Source organism: Haliotis rufescens, unplaced genomic scaffold (assembly GCF_023055435.1).
Source record: "Haliotis rufescens isolate VD_foot unplaced genomic scaffold, xgHalRufe1.0.p SCAF_7, whole genome shotgun sequence".
In the NCBI taxonomy this organism is placed as follows: domain Eukaryota; kingdom Metazoa; phylum Mollusca; class Gastropoda; order Lepetellida; family Haliotidae; genus Haliotis; species Haliotis rufescens.
Genome location: NW_025964361.1, coordinates 25,789,941 through 25,815,303, shown reverse-complemented (window position 1 = coordinate 25,815,303; position 25,363 = coordinate 25,789,941). Strand labels below are relative to the sequence as shown.

The window sequence follows — 25,363 nt, the reverse complement described above, 5'->3', positions numbered from 1 at the left end:
TTATGGCATTATTTAACTATTTCATAACTTCATTCTGGTGTTAATAAACAATTGGATGACATCATGCTGGTGTTTATAAACAATTGGATGACATCATGCTGGTGTTTATAAACAACTGGATGACATCATTCTGGTGTTTCTAAACAACTGGATGACATCATTCTTGTGTGTCAAGACAGTTGGGTGATGACATTGAGGCCAAGCATGCAACTCAGATTGTTTTGAACAACAAAACAAAAAATGTGACTAAACATGTTGTATGTTCCAAAATATAATGTGTTGTTGTTCAAGAAAAATGTTTGGTTTCATTTCAGAGAAAATAATGGCATGTCTTGTAGCACTGAAAGATAAATTATTCTCTCTTAAACAAATCCCAGCACACAGACAGACAGACCCATGCCTCTCATCAAAGTTACATTCAAGCAGTAACCTGACAGAATGTCTGCTTATTTCATGGACCCTGGTATCCGTGAGAGGTATTTTCATAAGGGCCGTAACACAATTACTAAGCTATTTGTTCAGATTTCCTATTCAGGTCTCTGTTCATCAGCACTGACATTTGCCATAATATTTCTGAATGATTCAGTCCTGTGGCCCAGCTGGTCCTCAGTTGGGTAAAGTGCTCCATTGCTAAATAAACATTAAGTCTGACTTATCTCACAGATTTGGAAGGATTTGACTGAACAAAAAAAATAACGAATCAAATCAATAAAAAAAAGTAACACTCCCTCTACTCATGCAAGTCCCAGATCTTGTTGTCCAGATGTGACTTTTATCTCCAAACAATAGCATGGTGGTCTTGTGTCAGTGAATTTCTGGTAAATGTTGATTCTTTATCAAGAAGCAGAGCTAGAATATTTAGTTCTAGTCTGAGCCATTATGACTGGCGTCAAAAGCGTTGTCAGGGCTTAATGGCTTTGAGAACTTTGTGGAGAGTTATCACTTCAACTTATAGTTTCTATGACCAGGAACACTGGCTTTCCTCACTGATTAACAGAAATAATAATACGTGATCTAGTATTCAAAGATGTAATTTCCACAAATTCTGCCTTGTCTGCCATATCAGCCCAGCCAAATTAATTTTCTGTTTTGATGTTACTGAAACATATAACACATTTCACCAGTGCAACCTTAGAGCAATGCTTGTAACTGGCAGGTCTTACGCCCCAATACATATCCATAATGTATCCTCAGGAGCAGTAGGAAGAATTAAAGCTTGGAAGGTGTAGGGACTAGAATGAGTTAGTTTCTTAGGCTAAATTATATATTACCTTTTACTATACTTCTATATTCAAAATGTTTTTTATGCTTATCTGGAGATAAACATCCAACTTAGTCAATACTTCTACTTTTCAGATAAACAAGCCAATGCAGTTGAAGACCTAATTCTCGGAGTATAAATTGTACAAAATGGCCATTGACATGGGATTCAATGAAACCCTTCAACAAGAAACCAAACTGGAGGCGTACTCAGTGGTGTTGTCAGTCACGACGCTGTTGCTGGCCGCCATTGGAGGAGGAGCAGGCAGCCTAACAGTCATCTGCGCCATCCTGGAGGGCAAGTCCATCCACAAACTCAGCTACTCCATTATCCTCGTCCTTCTGTTCGCTTGTCTGGTACTCGACCTGTTGTGGACTCCGCAGGAGATTCTTCACCTCCTGTACTACCACTACACATATCAGAACCCTACCCAATACTTCAAAATATTTGTACATGGGATGTACCTGTTGTTGTCTATCGTTATGGCTGTCGCCATTGTGTTTGTGTCCGCGGAAAATATCTTCCGACAGTGCAGTCACATGGGAAAGATGTTTCAGAAAATATGGTCCATTACAGGAAGCATTACGGCTGTGCTGGTCGGCCTGTGTATGGCTGGCTCGTACCTGGTCATCTCCACGCAGAATGAAACCAACGTGCCGGAGTATTTTGTCGTCTTCAATAGCCGTTCGTTCTGCATGAAAGTGGTGATTCTTGGAATCTTTACGTTTCTTGTTCTGGCCATCATGTTGTGTGTCATCTTCAGTGCAATAATACACAAAAAGCATTCTGGAGGTTTCCATGGCAACAGCAATAGCGGATGTAAACACCAGGTTCCGACTCTTCTGATACGAGACCCCGAAGGCAACCCGTCTGAAGACGAGTCGGAAGACACTCCATCTGTCCATGCAGCCTCCCCTCTGCCCCTCCTGGCTATCAACGCTGCAGGCGGGCCAAGCAGAGACGGACCTATGCCCATATCACCCAAAAATAAAAATATGCTTGGCGTCAATATGACCCAGATCCTGGGCCGGCGGCGCCACACAATCTGTCAGATTGGTGACTCCAGCACAAACTTCATGGATCCTGCGGAGAAGGCTAAAAAGTACACCTATGTTAGAAAGTTTTCTGTGGATATATCAGCCCTTCAGGCTCAACTGGAGAATCCAAAATTATTCAGTGGCAAAGCACCATTTCAGTCTGACACAGATCTGCAATCCAAGTCTCGCAATAATTCCCAGAAAGGTCGGCTTCCCTTGAAGACACCAGTGTTGAAATTTGATGAGAAAGATGAAAAGGTAGAAAGCGAGGAGGTGAAAAACGATGTTCGCCCGATGTTGCCGTTGATTACCGTGTCAGACGACGAGGGAACAGAGAAGGAGGAGGTGGATGCTAAGTCAGAACACGAGAGTGTGGAAGAAGGGAGCGAGAAGGACAAGACAACCTTGACCTTCAAACTTCCAAACATGTCTGAAGAATGTCATGGCAGTGATCATGAGAGTTTGCATAGTTTTGACAATGACTCCACCACTGATCTGACTCTCAGTTTCACCAAACTGTCTTGTCTTCTGTCCGTGACATTCTGTCTGTGCACTCTCCCCCTCTTCCTGACTGAAGTACTACGAAACCATCTCTCCACCATCGCATACATCAACATCACCACATGTACGCTTGCCCTGTCCACGATACAAACAATCATATACCCACAGGTCATCATCTGCATGGACAGTGTCGTACACCGCGCCGTGCATAAACTCTGGATCCGATTCCTGCGGCGGTGTCGATGCACGGCGGCCAGCATTGATGAGGATGGGGAGGAAAACAGGACAAATTTGAATACTGACACAAGCCAGGTGTAAATACATATCCCCATGAATCCCATCCTCGATTATCCAGTGTATTTACATCAACATCATATTTCAATAAATACGCAGGACCCATCTTTTATGATAAAAAAAAATACATGTCCAATTTATGATGTGACACATTTTTAAAATCATATTCAAATCATATTATGCTAATGAGTGAGAGAATTTCTTTGCTATTTAGTTAGAGACAGGAGAGATGGAGAAAGTGATGTCACAAACAAACAAAGATGACGAATGGACCCTGAGTATTTATCATAATATTGTTTCTTTGTTTGTTGATTAACGCAACACTCAAAAATATTCCAGCAATATGACGGCGGTCTGTAAATAATTGAATGTGGACTAGGCAATCCAGTGATTGACATCACGAGCATCGATCCACGCAATAGGTATACAATGACATGCATCAACCAAGTCAGCAAGCCTGACCACCCAATAGCGATATCTTCATGGGTCTTTTATCATAATAGAATGGCGACACAGTACTGGATGATCGAGGATGCATGAATATCTTATCTTGTGAATGTTGTGGTCAAGTTTTATACCAGATGAACATGGGCGGCTATTTGTGTATCTTTATACGATGCTCGGCATAAGGTTGTCACTAAATGCACTTTATATATGCATATATGGACCTGTTCAGCGTGTTCAATGTATGTATGACTGTTTGATGGCATGTAAACTTATAGCAGTAAACCTTTACACACTATCACATCTTTTATTCTATTTATGCACAGGCTCAGTGGTAGAAAATAATCATGATATTTTTTCTTAAAGCTGGCTAAAATGATCTGCACAGATATGTCATCTAAAGTTGAGGAGTGAGAGAGTATGGTTTTACACCGCTTTTACCAATATTCCAGCAATATCACGGCAGGGACACCAAAAATGGGCTTCACGCATTGTACCCATGTCGGGAATCAAACCCGGGTCTTCGGCGTGACAAACAAATGCTTTGACCACTAGGCTACCCGACCGTCCGTCCACAAGGAAATGTCAACCGTCCTTTCCAACCATGGGACATATGTTTAACGTGAAATAACCTTCACAGTCAATTAACACCCCAAGACCATAGGGGGATTATCTTTATTTCTTTACCACAGAGAAAAGAGTCCACATAGAAACATCAAATTCAGGCATCTATACACTAACAAACTGGAAGGGCAACATCGGGTGTCATTTCAATATAAGGAGCCACCATTCAAGATGAAGTCTATAGTGTCTCCCAGATGTGAAACGATACATAAGGTCCTGATACGATACATATATCATGATACATAGGTCCAATGTGATACGCATCACTATTCATCGTCATGATATGTTACGTATCACGTTGCACATATATACGTCAAATCACACGGAAACTTCTGGACTGTAAATATTTCGTAGCAGGTCCAAAAAGAAAAGCAAACTGTACACGCATGATCGTAGCGGCTATTTTTAGTAGTGAACTTGAAACACATTTTACAAAATCGCTGATGATTACACAAGTAAGAAGTACTTTATTTCAGTAGGTATATTGCCTGTATTGATACCGAAAACAAATGTATCGTGTATCGTATCATCAGTGAGTGAGTGAGTGAGTATGGTTTTACGCCGCTTTTAGCAACATTCCAGCAATATCATGGCGGGGGACACCAGAAATGGGCTTCACACATTGTACCCATGTCGGGAATCGAACCCAGGTCTTCGGCGTGACGAGTGAACGATTTAACCACTAGGCTACCCGACCGCCCCTTATCGTATCATCAAATGAAAAGTCATGAAACACTGGTGCACCAACGTATCGTTTCACCCTCCATTCTATTCTGATAAATACCCTGGACTCATCAGCAATCAATGGTCTGTTCACAAGTGACATTCTCATCTCCATTGCTCCTGTCCAAACTTAGAACTTCAGCATATAAGAGTAATTTGATTTGATGGCTATTTTAGGCATTCTGATGTTCGTATCAGACTTCAAACAAAGCAATCTTGGTGAATTATGAGATATTTATCCAAATAAAATCGGGTGATATGACACTGGATAACCAAAAGATGAGAATCAGAGTACTACATCTAAAACTTGCTGTGGGTTTAAACTTGATTTCATCAGTCAACATTTCACTTCATGACATTTCATTTATTATTATTATTATTATTATTTTATTGGGTAAATGTTTCATTTAGTTTGCTTTTCCATTCTTGTTGAGAGGTTGTGAACCTTTGTGTCCAGAGAATGAAATGAACATTATGTATGCACTTTCTGTAACTCATAAATCACCTTCTTTTGTGTTGTTTTTATTTCTTTGCGCTTTTTTTCTGAACTTTGCTTGTCGCATTGCCTGTAAAACATCCACATGGATGAGGGTTAGCACCATATAACGATCTATAATGGAAAGTTTATAATGTTGTCTCCTGCATTCATATCTGATGAAATACATTTGTTAATGAAGTGACATACTCATATTGGCATTTTGATGTTTTATGTTATGACAAGTTTCCATGGCAACAGTTATCTGACTACCCTTGCGCGTCCCCACTTCCATAGCGTATTACAAGGTAGGACTCGGTAGTTACGACCAGGGGACAAAACCATACAGTGTTCTTGTACTGCCGGTTCACCACTGCTATCTTACACATGATAGGTCAATGTCATGTGTAGATATTTCCCACAGATGCATGGGAGTTCACGATATATGGAAACATAAACGGTGTGTGCTTAACTTTTTTCATTTTTCAAGGTGTATAGGTCTGTGTTTACATGTTACTTCAGCAGATGCTCATGCTGAGGATAGAGTCGGAATCTTTACATTCGACTCTGTTTCGGGCAGCGATTTCTTGTGAATATGGAAAGAGTCTTGTCGCTTTTATTTGAATGACATCTGTATAAACGTCAACAGTGTCATCAGCATTGAGTGAGTGAAGGGGGATTACGACCAGCACCATAACCGAAACCAACATCCTTGGTAAAAGACAGGCATTTTGTGACTTCAGTGTGTTTGATGACACTCTATTAAGCCAGCACTGATGGAGGAAACATAGCACAATGGCCAGTTTATCACCCCACAAACACAAACTGATACTAAACATTTCAAATGAAACAATATTACCCCCAAAATTGATTCTTGTGATCAAATGGATTCCAGGATTAATGTTCAGTGAATAATTACCCCAGGTCTTTTCTAGTTTTTGCTCCTTTGAGATTCACTGACAGAAGACAGTGATTTTGCCTGTAACAAATGGCATTAGCATTTTTTCAGAATTTAACAGAATTGCCACAGGCGATATCACTTGTGATATTACGACAATGAGATTGTATTACAATGCATCTCAGGTTAGTGTGACATCATCAGTTACCATGACATCACAAAGAAATGATATCACCGTGATTGCCTCTGCCACTGAAGCTGATTTTGCTTAACCTATTACACCCAAGACACTGGTTATTAACTGCCTAGGAAGAATGATTTTGAATGACAATAAAATCTCACTCTTGTGTCTTAAGATAATAAAAATATCAACATTTGTCAACAAAGTTTAAAGCACTTTGGCAAGCATCAGAGATCTAAACTTTTAACGACTCATTTTGAAACATCTGATAATAAAAGACACAAGGAAGAGATTCGCTATCAGCGGTAGAAACTAACACTTTTAGTCTACTAGTACTTATCATGATAACATGTAGCTAAACCCTTAAAAATGACAAATTTCTACTAGTCCTTATGATACCTTAACTATTGGGCAGTTTGGCAAGGACTATAGGACTAGTGCCAATTTCTAGCGCTGGCTATATTATCATGACCTAATCGGAAAAAAAGTGTACAGGACACTTTGGATAACAATCAGTCCCTGACCTAGAAAACTGACCAATCTGAAACCCTGAAGATTATTTTTTGTGCCCCCAAATCCAGTGGCCGATATTATTGTATGAGCCAAAAAATCCAATGAGGATTTAGTGGTTATAAGGTTGTATCAGCAAGGCCAAGTGTTCCAGCTTAATTGGCATGGCATGTTCAAAATACTACAGCAATGAGTCCAAATTCTATCTTTTCATGCGCTACTTTTAGAGCGTGTTTGTGTTTGTTGTTTATGCCATACTCAGCAATATTAAAGCAATATAACAACAGCCTGTAAATCATTGAATCTGGACCAGACAATCCAGTGATTGAAATTATGAAAATGATCCAGTACATCACAGTACGACGACACACAATAAACCTAGTCACCGAGTGTGCTATTTATAGAGAAAAAAGAAAACAATGCAAACATATATGTCTTTCACTCAATTTCTAACATGCAGACATTCATCCTACTGACAACATGAACCAATAAAGTTTGTGTAACCATGAAGTGACGTCAAAGTATAACAAGGTTGGGGCACTAAATACTGATTACAATCATTTTCGCAATTGTCAAAAATCAACCTGTCAGAAATGAGAATTAATTAATATCTTGTTTGACATGAAAGCTGTATATTTGATTTTTTAAACTTCTCAGCCGGCTGTACCACATCATATGTGCGATAAACTGACTTCAAATATGTTGTTATGGAACAACTGACGACATCTGTGAAAACGTCCTGAGGCTGTTGTGACACTGCTGACTCCCAACCATCACTCATTCACCTTCATGTTTCCATACTTTCTCAATCATAATAGCAACATAGGGCATGAATAATGAAATAGTTTTTTTAAAGACATCCCAACATCCCATTCAGAATTATAGTTCAAACAGGCTTTTTCTAAAAAACAAAATATTTTTGTACTTTCGAATATTAAGGAGACAATTCAAAGTCTTGACAGCTGTATGTTGAGGGTTTCTTGACATCAGAAATTCCCAGACAATGGGGAGCCTCTATGTTTGCTCTTTAACACAGACAACCTTTTTTAGCCCCACAGAATCAGAAGTAACCATAGAGGTTTGGTGTTGACACATGTTGTGGCAGTGTTCTGCTTCCATTTGATAATGTTTTCATAACTGTCACTAGCACACACATGTCATGGTGACTTGATCGAATCAAATGATTTGTTTTGGGAACAAACATGGCCATTGATTCCTTACAACATTCAAGCCAGATGTTGCGGACGCAACATGTCTAGGCATAGCTTTCCACCAGTCCGCCTTAGCTAATGGGGACCTGTTCAATACAGGGCACAAGACTCAGTGGAATAAGCCTATATCTAGTTTCACAATCCATGGATTGATTTTAAAAGGAAGAAAAAAACTTGCTGGCTCTTGCGATCGTAATGTCTCAACGAGGTATTAAAGTCTTAAAGTTGGTGGAGTTGAGATATAATGTTATTGACAATAAGAGAAAGCAGGACACATATTTGGATGCGAATATTGATTTGGACATGTTAGCACAAATAGTTTTTTAATAAGGGTTTGTAGGTATGTTCACGCAAGGATTGTCCTAATAAGGAAGCCTTTATGTGAAGTACCAATTCTGAAACTAGATGCAGAGTTAAAAATGTTTCTCATTAGATGTCATCAGTGATACAGATGTCATGGCTCTGACAGATAATCGTTAACTGCTAGATTGATAGGCATCATAAAATGTGATTTAGCAGACAAACAACATGAATCTCCTAGGCCTACCATATACCTTTGTAGCTGCCAACTTTCCCAAATTACAATAAGTATTTTGTTACAATCTTCTAGTTGCGACACCAAAGCTCGATGATATTGTCATTAGGGGGCTCACTGAACTGTCTACGGTACAATATAGCCAAGTGATTCTGAAACGCAAAGTTTATCACCGAGTTTTATTTCACCAACATAAACAGATAATATGAGAGGAGTGTCTCAATTGGACAGATGCAACACTATAGACTTCATACCAGTGGCTTTCATAGCAAGATGGTATAAGGGTAAATATGTACTCTCTCTTCACCAGTGTCTATGAAAATTTGGTCTTTGCAATTTTTGTTTCGCATATCATTCGTATGAATTAAAGAAGAAATAAAATTTTCGTATTTTAGTTGCAAATTAATTGCAAATGCAGACAGTTTGGGACAGTTGGCAGGTGTGCCACTTAAATGTGGGGCACGGGTGGCCCAGTCGTCTAAAGCGCCGTGATTCGCTGTGCAGAGTTGCGTCCCTTGGGCATGCCAGAAACCTATGATTGTGGGTTCGAATCCAGGTTCGCCCCCATTATGTTTCTAGGTTTATCAGCACCATACCCGTGCTTGTGTGTTTCACCGAAGTGGTAAACATCTGAGACCTGCATCACTTCGGGCTTTCCACCCACATTAAGGTGACACGCTGCAATATAACTGGAATACTGTTAAAAGCGGCGTGAAACCAAACTCACTCACACTCACTAAATGTCAACCCTATGTTGTGGCACAGGCTTTAAAGACTTTGCATGACCATGGGTACAAAACCCTGTGAGGAATGGTCAGGTACAAACAGACGTTCAATATATCAGTGAGTGAGTGGGGTATAACGCTGCTTTGAACAGTATCCCAGTTATATCATGGCATGTCAGCCCGAAATGATGCAGGTCTCTGACGTTAACCACTTTGGTGAAACCCATGTGCACGGGTATGTAAAACCCAGGATCACGGGTATGGTGCTGACAAACCTAGAAACATAATCGGGGCGAACCGGGATTTAAACCCACAATCATTGGTTTCTGGTGTAGCCATGGGACACAACTCTGGTTCAAAATATTATGCAAGAAATATCTTTTCAATGTATTTGCCAAGACAATCTCAGATTTGGTTGGACAACTTCATCAAGAAACCCATTGTACCGATTAAAGTTGACTAACTTCATATTACTAAAAGAGGCCATATTTTTGGAAGCCTTACTTCTGCAAAGGACAATGCTATTCTAAGCTGAGACAGTTAGTAACCATTAAATGTGAAAGGTTGCAAGTCTCTGCTTTCATCCTTTCATATACAGTACCTGAGACACCCAAACCCTTCCAGGCAAACCTGAAATAGCATCCTGATTGGAAAGCAGCAACATCAACAGTAGCAGCAGCAGCAGTCAATTCAAGGCTGGCGCTGTGCCTACTGGGCCACAACCTACAGGTAACTAGAGATTTTATGCATGAAGACATACGGATGATTGAAACGGTAAGGAGGAACTATCTCACTCATCAACAGACTTCCTGTGGGGAAATTTCGACTAGACAGTAAATTGCATTAAATCAGGTTACAACTAAGGTCGATCGAAACCGAACTCGATGATTTAGTTGTGCTTCATGTTATGTGTGACCATGATACAAGGAATTCATTGCCAGCAATGAGAGAGTCCTTCTTATCTTGGTCTAGCCATCTCGGCCTCCAATCATGGCCATTAGACACGTTTATTGAATCGATCGACAGACAGGAAGAAAAATACATGAATATTGGCCTCACAGGACAGAATGTAGACACAGCAATTAAAATCATTTGAATAATATTTCATGCAAATTGTGTTAAAAAGATTATTGATTGACAATGTTTTAGTGCTCCATTGCGGTACATTGAGGTGAAGTGACATGGTATTTAACTTCGTGTTTAAGGTCATTGCACTTGTGTGTGATAGTAGCTGCTCACTGAGGTACCATGCCACAGTATAACGTGGACGTGGACACAGTATACCGACTCCAAGCCAACCTGTAAGTCCTCATTTTATCCCCTTGATGCCGAGTGCCAGGCTGGATAACAACGAGTACAATCTCTTAACGTCTTTTGGTATGACCCAACCGGGGATTGAACCACCGACCTTCCACTCTCTGGGCAGACGCTCTATCCACTAGACCATGGTGAAAGAGTGAAACTAATACCACAAAATCTTTAATACCACTTTATATCTAATACCAATTTATTTTGATCCATGACAGATGATCATACATAATAAATGGAGAAGAAATATATATTTAATTGGATACATATGACCTCTTCGCTTAAAATGTTTGTTTCAAACTTTTCCTCTTTCCTGTTGATGTTACAGCCACGGCGGATTCAAGTCTACATTTACACATCATGCTTCATTATCCTGACTGTCAAAAGTCCTCCAGTTCAGGAGTCACAAGTATGTCGGTACTTCTATAATGAAAATTGAACCGCCTCCGTGGTCTAGTGGTACAGCATCTGCCCGGAGAGCGAATGTCTGGGTTTCAATCCCCAGCCGCGTCAGACTAAAAGAGCTTCAAAAATGGTACTTGTTGTTACCCCGTCTGGTGCTCGGCATTAAGGGGCTAAAACAAGCCCTGGTCAGCTCAGAGTCAGTATACTGTGTCTGAGTAGGGTATTCATGTTAAAACTGTGGCATGGTATCTCAGTGGGCTAGCACTATAAAATCGGCATTCATCTGGACTAGACCAAGCAGACACACACACACACATGCATGCCCGTCGCAATAAACTTGAACGCGACGTTAAACCCTATTTCACATCCCCTATAATGTAAACCTAACACAGTGCATCCTACAGTGCCCCTGACCAGTCTTTAGGGAATGCTTCTTCAATAATTCATCAAGGTAGATGCAAATACATTCTTTTAAATTCAAAAGCAACAAGCAAAATGTCAAAATCAAGAGCCTTAATCATTTTAATCTGTTCCACTGTTGTGAAGACTTTATTTGCTTGTTGCTCCTTGACGCACTTACCAGTATACCAGCTATATGACAACAACCTGTGAATAATCTTGTCTGGATCAAACTATCCAGTGATTGATAGTCTGAGCAAAACACCTCACAGTCGAAGTATAATGACACACAATCAACCAAGTCACCAAGCCTGACCACACAATCCATCAATTCGCTTTGTCTGTGGGACCAGTTCTAACCCGGAATGCCCTTGAGTAAGAATTGGATACACCATCATGATTTCTATACATATGTAAATCACATGCTCGCTGCATGTTGGCAAACAGTAATTTATTAACGTGAGGTTTACACTGAAAGAGAGGCCAGTCACATAAGCGTATGAACGAGACCTGTTTGACTGCATGCTCAAATTACTAACGTGAAGTTTACATTGGAAGAGAGGCCAGTCACATAAGCGTATGAACGAGACCTGTCTGACTGCATGCTCAAATTACTAATGTGAAGTTTACGTTGGAAGAGAGGCCAGTCACATGACTGCTTAACTGACGTTCATAAGCGTATGAACGAGACCTGTTTGACTGCATGCTCAAATTACTAATGTGAAGTTTCCATTGGAAGAGAGGCCAGTCATATGACTGCCAAACTGATGTTCATAAAGACACCTGTTTGACTGCATGCTTGTCAAGAGAATAAAACAAAGAAATGTACACTAGGAAAGCTATGGACTCATTGACTGTCAGCATCTTCTCTAGCAACCTGTTTGAATTTACTTCAGTAACTAATCACCACATCTTTAAATTCACCTTCAAATGATCGCTCAAATCATCAATAATAACTAACACCTAATCGCCACACGTTCCTTGAGAACTTCAAATCTCCCCATCTCGTTCATCGTGTTAGATTCTTTGACGTCCTGTACTTAAGGTAAACTTATAACACTGCAATGTCACTGTGACTGAGGTTGTTCTTAAGAGGCATTTGCTCAAATCTTGAACATGAAAAGAAATAAAAAGAGAGAGTGCATCTATGCTTGTCCATAGCTGAAGTTGTCCCAGCGTTAAAAACTCCCCATGACCATGTCAGTGAGCCTGACCACCCGATCCCTGTAGTCGCCTCTTACGACAAGCAAGATTAATGCAACCGGTACCAAACCAAAGCACTATCTATCATGACAGTTTCAACAGTATCATGTGATAAATTTATGACAATGGCCCTCTAAAACAGACATGTATCGTATATTCTACTTCAACCAGGACTATCAAATCCCCACACAGTAAGTTACATCTCTACACCTGCTCACAAATGACAATTATTCTGTCAACAGTCTTGCAAGGTCTGGCAGCTAAGCTCTGAGATTTGACTGCTCCTAGTATTAATGCATTTCGCCTTTCGACAATGACTGGATAATGTAAGCTGAAAGCACTGACTTATGTCAGCATGGCTGCTACGCTACACTATATCGGGAACAGACGACACCCCTTAGGTCATATGGCTATTACTGGACTGGACTGGTGAGGAATTACCCTTGTCTGGATGGCCATTGCTACTGGAAGCTATCGCCTCCAATCAGTTTGACCTGACCTATCAATCTGGCCCTGGAGGGATCCAGTAATCCTACCCAGAGTGCCACTATTTACTACAGTGTTGTGGTGCCTTCCCTTCTTACCATCACAGGACTGGAGAAGTGAGCAGCACTTGGGCATCATCACTGTGACTTGTCAATCTCCCATGTCATATTGTACTTCACTTCCACATGAACCATATTCCAGAACCTTTTCATGAATATTCAAGACTTGTAGGAATATGGTCTGAAGGTATCTGTGTGGTTATGAATGCCTCACTTTTACTCCACAGAATCAATGAACAAGACATACCGTATTCGACGTAAAAAACGCCCCGCTCTAAAAAGCGCCCGCAGCGAGATTTGCTAATATATTGGCTTGTGAACAATCCCAATGAGCACCCCTTCCGACCCCTTTTCGCATATAATACGCACTCATGTGTTATATGCACCCTTTATTATTGGCAATTAAATTCTGGAAATATATATCTATCGTACATAAACATTTCAGGCTGTCAGCATAAACCACAAATTTATCTTTAAACTTTTCACCAAAGTAATATTCTAATAAAAGCCCCCTATGTCTAATTTTGAGAGCGCCCTGGGCGCTTATTCCGTCGAATACGGTATTTCAACAGACTTCCGTTTTCCAACACCTGCAGCACAGTGACCTGTGCTGATTTGTTGAACATTAAAACAAACAATAACATAAACATGACATTTTTTGCGTCCCCTTTTAGGATGTCCATTTGTCTGAATTAAACAGCCCTGACCAAATTCTAGAACAATCTGTAGGCAATCTATAAATTCACACGCCCCCTACTAAGACCTAAAATACACGTGACAGTCTGTACTTTGTGTATATGACAGAAAAACAGTAGAAGGTGCATATAATGTTAACAGACAAGGAAAAATAAACTTACATGAATATCGCCGATGTTTTGTTCAAAAACAAAGATTTATGAGGTACTTTATTTGCTGGTCCACAGGGATATCCACATATGGATAAAACATTCATATATACTACTCAAAAGAAGTTAAAGAACACCGGATTCTTGAACAGTGTGATGAGTTTCAAGCCACTTGGAACAGTTGTCTCATGGCAGTTTCATCATGTTCATGGGAGAAGAAATCTGAAAGTCATGTAGGCTTCAGACTTAAAGCACTCAAGTTAAACTAAGGTCTCAATGAGGACAAAGATGGGATTCTTAATACAATCTGAAGATCCTTGCATGCCTAAGGGATGCAACTCTGCACTGCAAAGTGCTGAGTCTTCAACAGGGCCATCTGTGCCCCGATGGGCAGAAGAGATATGGATAAGATCTATGGAGAACTACTTCTTGTCCAGTAGTAGGTAAGTGAGTGATCGGGTTTAACACCACTTTGAACACTATTCCAGTTACCGTATTCGACATAATAAGCCCGGCCCTTATAAGCGCCCACGGCAATATTTGCTAATATAGTGGCTAGTGGACAATCCCAATTAGCCCCACTTCCCATTGATCAATGTACACAAGACTTATTTATTCGCATATAATACACACTCGTGTGTTATTTGCACCCTCAATTATGGGCATTTAAATTCTGTAAAATATATCTGTCGTGTATAATACGCACAGACTTTTCTTTTGTGTCATTTAAAGCTGTCAGCATGAACCACAATATTTACTATCTTTCAACTCTGTTTTTTTTTTATCCCCAAAATAATATTCTAATAACAGCCCTGGGCGCTTATTACGTTGAATACGGTATACATATCACAGCGTGTCAGCTTGATGTGGGAGGAGGCTGAAGTCATGCATGTCTTGGACATTTACATCTTTGGTGAAACCCAGGAACATGGTGCTGACGAACCCAGAAACATACCGTATTCGACGTAATAAGCGCCCTGCTCTAATAAGCGCCCACAGCGATTTTTGCTAATATATTGGCTAGTGAACAATCCCAATTAACCCCTTCCGATTGATCAGTGTACACAACACTTATTTATTCACGTACAATACGCACTCATATATTATATGCACCCTTAATTATGGGCAATTAAATTCTGGAAAAATATATCTGTCGTACACAAACATTTCAGACTGTCAGCATAAACCAGGAAATTTATCTTTCAACTCTGTTTTCTTCACCAAAATTAAATTCTAATAAGAGCCCCCCATTTCTATGCCCAAGGGATGCAACACTGCACAGCGTCCAAGAGAGTCATTATAGCGTGACAAGGAGTATGATGGATAACAACTTCTTTATTGTACACTTTATTGACAATGTTTCAGATGAGTGAGTAGGGTTTAACGCTGCTTTTAACAGTATTACAGTTATATCGCAGCGTGTCAGCTTAGTGTGGGAGGAAAGCCCGAAGTGATGCAGGTATCAGACGTTTACCACTTCGGTGAAACCCACGAACACGGGTATGGTGCTGACAAACCTAGAAACACAATCGGGGCGAACCGGGATTCGAACCCACAACCATAGGCTTCTGGCGTGTCCAAGGGACGCAACTCTGCACAGCGAATCGTGGCGACTCAGACGACTGGGCCACCTGTGCCCCCCTGTTTGAGATGAAGGGGCAAGACAGAGCCCTGAAACATGTATATATGATTAAGAAGTTGTTATACATGGCATTCCTTGTCACAATGTACCACCCTAACTGATAGAAATTTAAACATTACTGCTTTCACATACGTCAAATGTCACGAACACATTGTCATGATTTTAATAACTCTTGATAGAACATTCTATGTCATTACTAACTTTGACAACAACAAAACCTTAGGACATTTTGGATGACAATAAGTTATTGTCAAGAACTTCAGCTGATTGGAAACCAGCTCCTAAATTATGGAATCATCAGAGCTCCAGATAAATTTTTGAGCAATTGAGTTTTTACTCGAAGATTTCTATATTAAATGGGTTATTATATTTTTCATTGGGTAACCAATATTTTTTCTATTCATCACACTATTGGGCTTTTCCCCAAATGAGCAAGCTTTTTGAGATTTCCAAAAAAATTAAATAATGTTTTATACGTATATAACTGTTCTAAAAATAGGCGTGACTCGGAAAGTAAATCAGCTCGTAATTGTGATTTGTAAATAAGCTCCATTGTACGCATGCTGAAAAAGCTTCATTGGGTATGACCGCGTGCTGTTTTCAAACAATTGAGTTTTTCATTTAATGCATGCGTTTCTGTTTGCAAGCTAATTGAAAGTAATTGGATTTTGAATAGTTTGGGTGGAATTTTACACAAATACGCAGCATATCTGTAGCTCTGAACCATGCTTTCATTTCAAGCTTTCCCTTTCTTTTTCTCAGGCTCTATCGATAGAGATAAAGGAAAATGGTTGTTCTCATCCCAACTGCTGCATTTCATTGGTGCCAAGTTTATTAATCCCCTCCTCCTCAAACTGCAAGACCAACCACCCCCCACCCACCCACACACACACACACACACACCCAGTGATATTAATTTAGGCGTGGATCATGTGAGTCATCAGTGGCAGTTATACAAACACAACCAAATTACCCAGTACCAAGACAAAGACAGGCTGTGATGGAAGTATAACCACCAGTGTCCTTCCAGCACAATGGTGTAATACAACCCCTTCATGCTAGCAATCAATACCTGCAGCATCAACTATTCATCACTGTTAATAACACTGTCCACACCACACCTGGACAAAATGTAGTTTTACCTGTAATCACCTTCATGCTGATCCAGGTGTGAAGATGCACCAGGCTTGGCATGTTCATTCCCAGAAGGTGCAAGAAAATTACCATATTCACCATAACAATGTACCCTTGGAACTTAGAAAAATGTCAATGGGGACGCTTATTGCAACCATACACAAGTTACAAAAAAATTCAAATGTCGATGAACCTAAAACGTTTTGACAATAATTTGGCAATTATCCACTCCTGCACTGCCATTTTCTGTAAAAAAATCATTACAATAAACATAAAGCTTCATGAAAATAAATTTTAGATCTTGGTATTGCTGACCAGCAAAGGCTGGGCAAATACTGTTTAACTAAGTACAATTGACATTTCCCATATCAAGAAAAACTCATGATGAATCCTCTATGTATTTAATCTGATCAATTTATTTTGATGCAAAATGAAATAAAACGGTACAAGTATTACAACACAAGTATGAATGCACTTTGTACTGAAGACTAACCACAAGCTTGTCTGACTTGTTGATGTACTGCACACGGGAATCAGACATGGAGGACCAATCACCCCTGTCTATGACATTCTATTCCAAGGTCAATATTTCATGCAGGTCTAGTACTTCTGATCGCCAGTGCTCCAGGTCACTGATCCCTCAAAAACATGTGACCCTTCATTTTCAGACTCGAGGGCGTTATTGAGTATTTGATACCTGGAAACATCTTTCAGAACCATCACTGTTCATGTAAGTATTCAAACGTCAAACTTTCCACACATTTCTGCATGGCTAGTTATTTCTACCATAGAGTCACTATTCTCTACATATGTCTCCCATTGATATATTTCTGAAGCACGGAGATAAAGGAGGATTAAGTCTTAGGTTTGGTTTTGGTTTGGTTTGTTGTTTAACGCCGCACTCAGCAATATTCCAGCTTTATGACATCGGTCTGTAAATAATCGAGTCTGAACCAGACAATCCAGTGATTTATATCATGAGCATCAATCCACGCTTTGGGATCGATGACATGCATCAACCAAGTCAGCAAGCCTGACCACCGATTCCATTAGTCCCCTTTTACCACAAGCATAGTCGTTAAGCCCTAGGCAGCTGGGTTTATGCAGGTGCCCAGGGCTGACCTCTACCATGTGCTGACCTGGAACATTTTTGTCACTGTATACAGTTGTTTATTACCGTGTTGCTGTTTACCCTCCAACCATTGAACCATGTGACCCACTTAGGAATATATATTCTCCCATGACTCCTTTACATACTTGATTCTGATTGGTTAACTGTTATGAACAAGGGTGATCAAATTGGATTGAAATGTGTCTGATTTGACCCCATGAGCATTACTGAGTTGAATGTACAGAACAATAGCCTGCAGGACTTGCTATGGGTTTAAGTCAAATGAAATTTAGAGGTTATCAAATTCACTATAACATTCTTCTAATTTTAAACACATTAGGTTCAATTCCTAATAATGGTGTACTTGTTTGTATGTTTGTTGGTTAACGCTCACTCAGCAAGATTTCAGCTATATGACGGCGGTCTGAAAATAATCAAGCCTTGACCATACAATCCAGTGATTGACACTGTCAGCTTCATTCCATGCTGTCAGGGTACGATGACACAAAATCAACCAAGTCAATCAAACCAATCAATTTGGTCGCCTCACACGACAAGCAGAGGTTGCAGGGGAATAATTCCATGAGAAATTAGGATGCACATAATCGCTCTTACATTCTCCAATGAAAGCAAAGAATGAGGTGGGGAGATAGGATATAACAGCACCGTTGGGCCCCTTATGTACGAGTGAGTGAGTTGGGTTTAACTCTGCTTTGCACAGTATTCTAGTTATATCACAGCGTGTCAGCTTAATGCACGTTCGGTTCCAAATTCAATTTAGCATGGTTAAATCTACAGGTAACCTAGCACTACAATTAAAACACAGTAAGTTTGTCTCCTGAAGGGGAAATCCTTTACGAAATCCTTTACCCATCAAGTAATCAGATTGTGTTCATATGAATGAGAATATTTTCATTTCAACAATTTCTTGTCTGAAGCTAATAACAACACTTTAACTTGTAAAGTCATAGGTAATGATACCATGTTTCAGATGTCTTATTTTAGAAGTTTTCAAAGGTATTTTTTCTAAAATTTGAACATGGGCAGGTCATTGACCCATGATGATCTTCTTAGGAAATGTAGACAATAACAGTATAAGCATATGGTAATAAATCATCATCTTGGGTCACAGACGTAAACTTAAATTTTCTATTGAAGTTTAGAAAAATGTAGCCTTTTCAGACATATGTATTAGATTATGTCCCAAACTAGCAAGTGTAAGAAAGTACCCGGTACACAGGATAGCTATCCACCTTTGTTTGTGTGTTTGTTGTTTAACGCCCCACTCAGCACTATTCCAGTTATATGACGGCAGTCTGTAAAATAATCAAGTCTCGACCAGACAATCTAGTGATTGGGATTGATGACATGTATCAACCAAGTCAGCGAGCCTGACCACCCGATCCTGTTAGTCGCCCTTTACGACAAGCATATTCGCCTATTACGGCAAGTATGGGTTGCTGAAGACCTATTCTACCCCGGAATCTTCACGGGTCCATTCCACCTTTGAACATGTCTGATTATCTTTATGCCAATATTTCAGAGTTTCCACAACATGGAAGTTTGACACTTCTGGTGGGCCATAAAAGCTCTTATCCCATCTCATCCTGAATATGGAACAATACACCTTCTGTCAAGTTGGTTTATTCTCAAGCATTAGCATTCACAGCCAAACCATGTCTCACGGCATCATTTCCAGTAAATGATGGTTTGCACTGAAGGCATAATTAGTGTATTTCCTCTTTTACGAGACTCAAGCTTTACACGAGTGGTTAGATTGTAGGTTATCCCTTTGATAATTTCTAAGCATATTTATCAGTCAAATTGGCTTTGTCACTACCCAAACAAGCCAATCATTAAATGTGATGACACCTGCCATCTTACTCCTGCTGCTCAGTCTGGTACTGAGGCAGAAGGCAACGCCTCCCACAATAATAAGAACCTCTGTCCCAGTAAACTCGAGCTGGGGTCATCACAAATGCCAGTCTGCTAGTTCGAGATATTGGTTAACCTATCCTTAACACCCAATTCTCTCAAGAGGACTTCTCAAGAAACAATTAATTCCGAACTTAATTGATATCACTGGTCGCCTCCTGAATGCTCCTCTGACAATATGTCCTCATTGCTTCAGGCTCAAGGGTTTTCCAGCTGATAAAATAAGGACAAGTTTTATTGAATGAGCCAAGGGCCATGGTAAGATGGCTGACACAGGTTGTTTTACATACCCCAAAGCTAACAGAGCCTAATGGAACCATTGAGAATCCTGTGTAACTAAATAAAGAAGCATCAGGCCAAGCTATCAAGAAAACTGCAGAAGTTGAAAGAAAGACACACTGCAATCTCCTGGGACCTATTGCAGGCGTTTGGGTGCATGTTGGCGCAATATTTTATTCATAATTTCTGTTACAAATTTTCATCAAGGGATTTCTTAATGGCAACAGTTTTGACGGGGTGAATTTCGACACGCTGGGGTGTGAGAAGCGATGGTGCATTGGAAAGGTGGCAGTGTCTAATAGGATTAGTGTTTCTTGATGTTGTCACATGAGCTATCAAGCATTACTCCAAATAGCCTTTCATGGTTTCCATTTACGGGAAATCTTACACCGTAGACATTATGACATCCTTTCTTGGACAGTCACACCTTAAAACCAATAAAACGAGACACCCCCTCAGTGCTCCAGTGAATATGTGGGCTCCCTTTATGTGTTATACGGAGAACACAACCATTGGTTTTTATTAGATCTGTGGCTTTTACAGATCAGATTTTATGCTAAAGAATTTCACGTAATCCAGAGGCACATTAAGCTCTAAGTTAGTGAAAGAACTTAATCTTCCCTTGTGGTTACCTGAAGTAGGATAAGTTCCTGGTAACTTTTTGTCGCAGGAGGCAGCTAACTTAATTGATCCAGTAACCCAGCTCAGTGACTTGTGTCACAGACCCTGATGGTTGGGAACTCTGATTACTTACAGACCACTGTCATTTAGCTGTGGTATTGCAGTGTTAATCAAGGAAACTACAAAACATCCACTGCCGACTGAGTGACACAAGCTTTCTAGGGGGAAGCCATCAAATCATGTCAGCACTATCATCAGTGGTGGAATTAGGCATCTAACTGTCCTGTGACAAGCACTTTCTCTGACAAGCACAAACTGCAACAAGGGCTTCATGTGACAAGGGCTTCATGTGACAAGCACGTTGTGTGACAAGCACTTTGTGTGACAAGCACTTTGTGTCACAAGCACTTTCTGTTACAAGCACTTTGTGTGACAACACTTCATGTGACAACCACTTTCTGTGACAAGCGCTTCATGTAACAAGCGCTTCCAGTGACAAGCGCTTCCTGTGACGACAAGCACTTCCTGTGACAAGGACTTTTTGTGACAAGCGCTTCATGTAACATGAGGGGGCACGGGTGGCCCAGTCGTCTAAGGCGCCGTGATTCGCTGTGTAGAGTTGCGTCCCGTGGACACGCCAGAAAGCTATGATTGTGGGTTCGAATCCCGGTTCGCCCTGATTATGTTTCTAGGTTTGTCAGCACCATACCCGTGCTCGTGGGTTTCACCGAAGTGATTAACGTCTGAGACCTGCATCACTTCGGGCTTTCCTCCCACATTAAGCTGACACGCCGCGATATAACTGGAATACTGTTAAAAGCGGCGTTAAACACAACTCACTCACTCACTCATGTAACAAGCGCTTCCAGTGACAAGCGCTTCCTGTGACAAGTGCTTCCTGTGACATGCGCTTCCTGTGACAAGCGCTTCATGTGACTAACACTTCATGTGAAAGCCCTTCGTGAAATACTGATTCACAACCTCACAGCCTCACAACCAGTGTAGCCTCAGCCTCTCTTCCAAAGTGAGCAACCAGCAAAAAACATATCAGCCCTTGAGGCTGTTCAAGCAGGTTTTTTAATGCTCCGTCTTTTTAACGCTTCTCTCATCCAATTACGTTTTAACTGGCCTCAACATTGCTTAATTTCACAAAGTAAAGGCAATTTCTTGCCAACTTGGCTATCTGAAACGCCATTCCTATGGTAACAAGGAAGTAGTATTTTGTAGTAGTATTATACTGTTTAACTAAGTACAATTGACATTTCCCATATCAAGAAAAACTCATGATGAATCCTCTATGTATTTAATCTGATCAATTTATTTTGATGCAAAATGAAATAAAACGGTACAAGTATTACAACACAAGTATGAATGCACTTTGTACTGAAGACTAACCACAAGCTTGTCTGACTTGTTGATGTACTGCACACGGGAATCAGACATGGAGGACCAATCACCCCTGTCTATGACATTCTATTCCAAGGTCAATATTTCATGCAGGTCTAGTACTTCTGATCGCCAGTGCTCCAGGTCACTGATCCCTCAAAAACATGTGACCCTTCATTTTCAGACTCGAGGGCATTATTGAGTATTTGATACCTGGAAACATCTTTCAGAACCATCACTGTTCATGTAAGTATTCAAACGTCAAACTTTCCACACATTTCTGCATGGCTAGTTATTTCTACCATAGAGTCACTATTCTCTACATATGTCTCCCATTGATATATTTCTGAAGCAGGGAGATAAAGGAGGATTAAGTCTTAGGTTTGGTTTTGGTTTGGTTTGTTGTTTAACGCCGCACTCAGCAATATTCCAGCTTTATGACATCGGTCTGTAAATAATCGAGTCTGAACCAGACAATCCAGTGATTTATATCATGAGCATCAATCCACGCTTTGGGATCGATGACATGCATCAACCAAGTCAGCAAGCCTGACCACCGATTCCATTAGTCCCCTTTTACCACAAGCATAGTCGTTAAGCCCTAGGCAGCTGGGTTTATGCAGGTGCCCAGGGCTGACCTCTACCATGTGCTGACCTGGAACATTTTTGTCACTGTATACAGTTGTTTATTACCGTGTTGCTGTTTACCCTCCAACCATTGAACCATGTGACCCACTTAGGAATATATATTCTCCCATGACTCCTTTACATACTTGATTCTGATTGGTTAACTGTTATGAACAAGGGTGATCAAATTGGATTGAAATGTGTCTGATTTGACCCCATGAGCATTACTGAGTTGAATGTACAGAACAATAGCCTGCAGGACTTGCTATGGGTTTAAGTCAAATGAAATTTAGAGGTTATCAAATTCACTATAACATTCTTCTAATTTTAAACACATTAGGTTCAATTCCTAATAATGGTGTACTTGTTTGTATGTTTGTTGGTTAACGCTCACTCAGCAAGATTTCAGCTATATGACGGCGGTCTGAAAATAATCAAGCCTTGACCATACAATCCAGTGATTGACACTGTCAGCTTCATTCCATGCTGTCAGGGTACGATGACACAAAATCAACCAAGTCAATCAAACCAATCAATTTGGTCGCCTCACACGACAAGCAGAGGTTGCAGGGGAATAATTCCATGAGAAATTAGGATGCACATAATCGCTCTTACATTCTCCAATGAAAGCAAAGAATGAGGTGGGGAGATAGGATATAACAGCACCGTTGGGCCCCTTATGTACGAGTGAGTGAGTTGGGTTTAACTCTGCTTTGCACAGTATTCTAGTTATATCACAGCGTGTCAGCTTAATGCACGTTCGGTTCCAAATTCAATTTAGCATGGTTAAATCTACAGGTAACCTAGCACTACAATTAAAACACAGTAAGTTTGTCTCCTGAAGGGGAAATCCTTTACGAAATCCTTTACCCATCAAGTAATCAGATTGTGTTCATATGAATGAGAATATTTTCATTTCAACAATTTCTTGTCTGAAGCTAATAACAACACTTTAACTTGTAAAGTCATAGGTAATGATACCATGTTTCAGATGTCTTATTTTAGAAGTTTTCAAAGGTATTTTTTCTAAAATTTGAACATGGGCAGGTCATTGACCCATGATGATCTTCTTAGGAAATGTAGACAATAACAGTATAAGCATATGGTAATAAATCATCATCTTGGGTCACAGACGTAAACTTAAATTTTCTATTGAAGTTTAGAAAAATGTAGCCTTTTCAGACATATGTATTAGATTATGTCCCAAACTAGCAAGTGTAAGAAAGTACCCGGTACACAGGATAGCTATCCACCTTTGTTTGTGTGTTTGTTGTTTAACGCCCCACTCAGCACTATTCCAGTTATATGACGGCAGTCTGTAAAATAATCAAGTCTCGACCAGACAATCTAGTGATTGGGATTGATGACATGTATCAACCAAGTCAGCGAGCCTGACCACCCGATCCTGTTAGTCGCCCTTTACGACAAGCATATTCGCCTATTACGGCAAGTATGGGTTGCTGAAGACCTATTCTACCCCGGAATCTTCACGGGTCCATTCCACCTTTGAACATGTCTGATTATCTTTATGCCAATATTTCAGAGTTTCCACAACATGGAAGTTTGACACTTCTGGTGGGCCATAAAAGCTCTTATCCCATCTCATCCTGAATATGGAACAATACACCTTCTGTCAAGTTGGTTTATTCTCAAGCATTAGCATTCACAGCCAAACCATGTCTCACGGCATCATTTCCAGTAAATGATGGTTTGCACTGAAGGCATAATTAGTGTATTTCCTCTTTTACGAGACTCAAGCTTTACACGAGTGGTTAGATTGTAGGTTATCCCTTTGATAATTTCTAAGCATATTTATCAGTCAAATTGGCTTTGTCACTACCCAAACAAGCCAATCATTAAATGTGATGACACCTGCCATCTTACTCCTGCTGCTCAGTCTGGTACTGAGGCAGAAGGCAACGCCTCCCACAATAATAAGAACCTCTGTCCCAGTAAACTCGAGCTGGGGTCATCACAAATGCCAGTCTGCTAGTTCGAGATATTGGTTAACCTATCCTTAACACCCAATTCTCTCAAGAGGACTTCTCAAGAAACAATTAATTCCGAACTTAATTGATATCACTGGTCGCCTCCTGAATGCTCCTCTGACAATATGTCCTCATTGCTTCAGGCTCAAGGGTTTTCCAGCTGATAAAATAAGGACAAGTTTTATTGAATGAGCCAAGGGCCATGGTAAGATGGCTGACACAGGTTGTTTTACATACCCCAAAGCTAACAGAGCCTAATGGAACCATTGAGAATCCTGTGTAACTAAATAAAGAAGCATCAGGCCAAGCTATCAAGAAAACTGCAGAAGTTGAAAGAAAGACACACTGCAATCTCCTGGGACCTCTTGCAGGCGTTTGGGTGCATGTTGGCGCAATATTTTATTCATAATTTCTGTTACAAATTTTCATCAAGGGATTTCTTAATGGCAACAGTTTTGACGGGGTGAATTTCGACACGCTGGGGTGTGAGAAGCGATGGTGCATTGGAAAGGTGGC

General features: G+C 40.3%; 2 protein-coding genes across 3 annotated transcripts in view; one reads left to right on the top strand and one right to left on the bottom strand.

Moving 5' to 3' along the window:
• The window catches only part of LOC124137493, a 39,478-nt gene extending 36,017 nt beyond the window's left edge, over positions 1 to 3,461 (top strand). For both annotated transcript variants that reach the window (XM_046503822.2, XM_046503823.2), the window contains one exon: positions 1,357 to 3,461. In XM_046503822.2, coding sequence (XP_046359778.1) covers positions 1,411 to 3,117 — 1,707 coding nt within the window. In that variant the 5' untranslated portion in view covers positions 1,357 to 1,410 and the 3' untranslated portion in view covers positions 3,118 to 3,461. The remainder of the gene's footprint in view (positions 1 to 1,356) is intronic.
• The window catches only part of LOC124137492 (arginine--tRNA ligase, cytoplasmic-like), a 142,694-nt gene that overhangs the window by 76,083 nt on the left and 41,248 nt on the right, over positions 1 to 25,363 (bottom strand). The window lies entirely within an intron of this gene.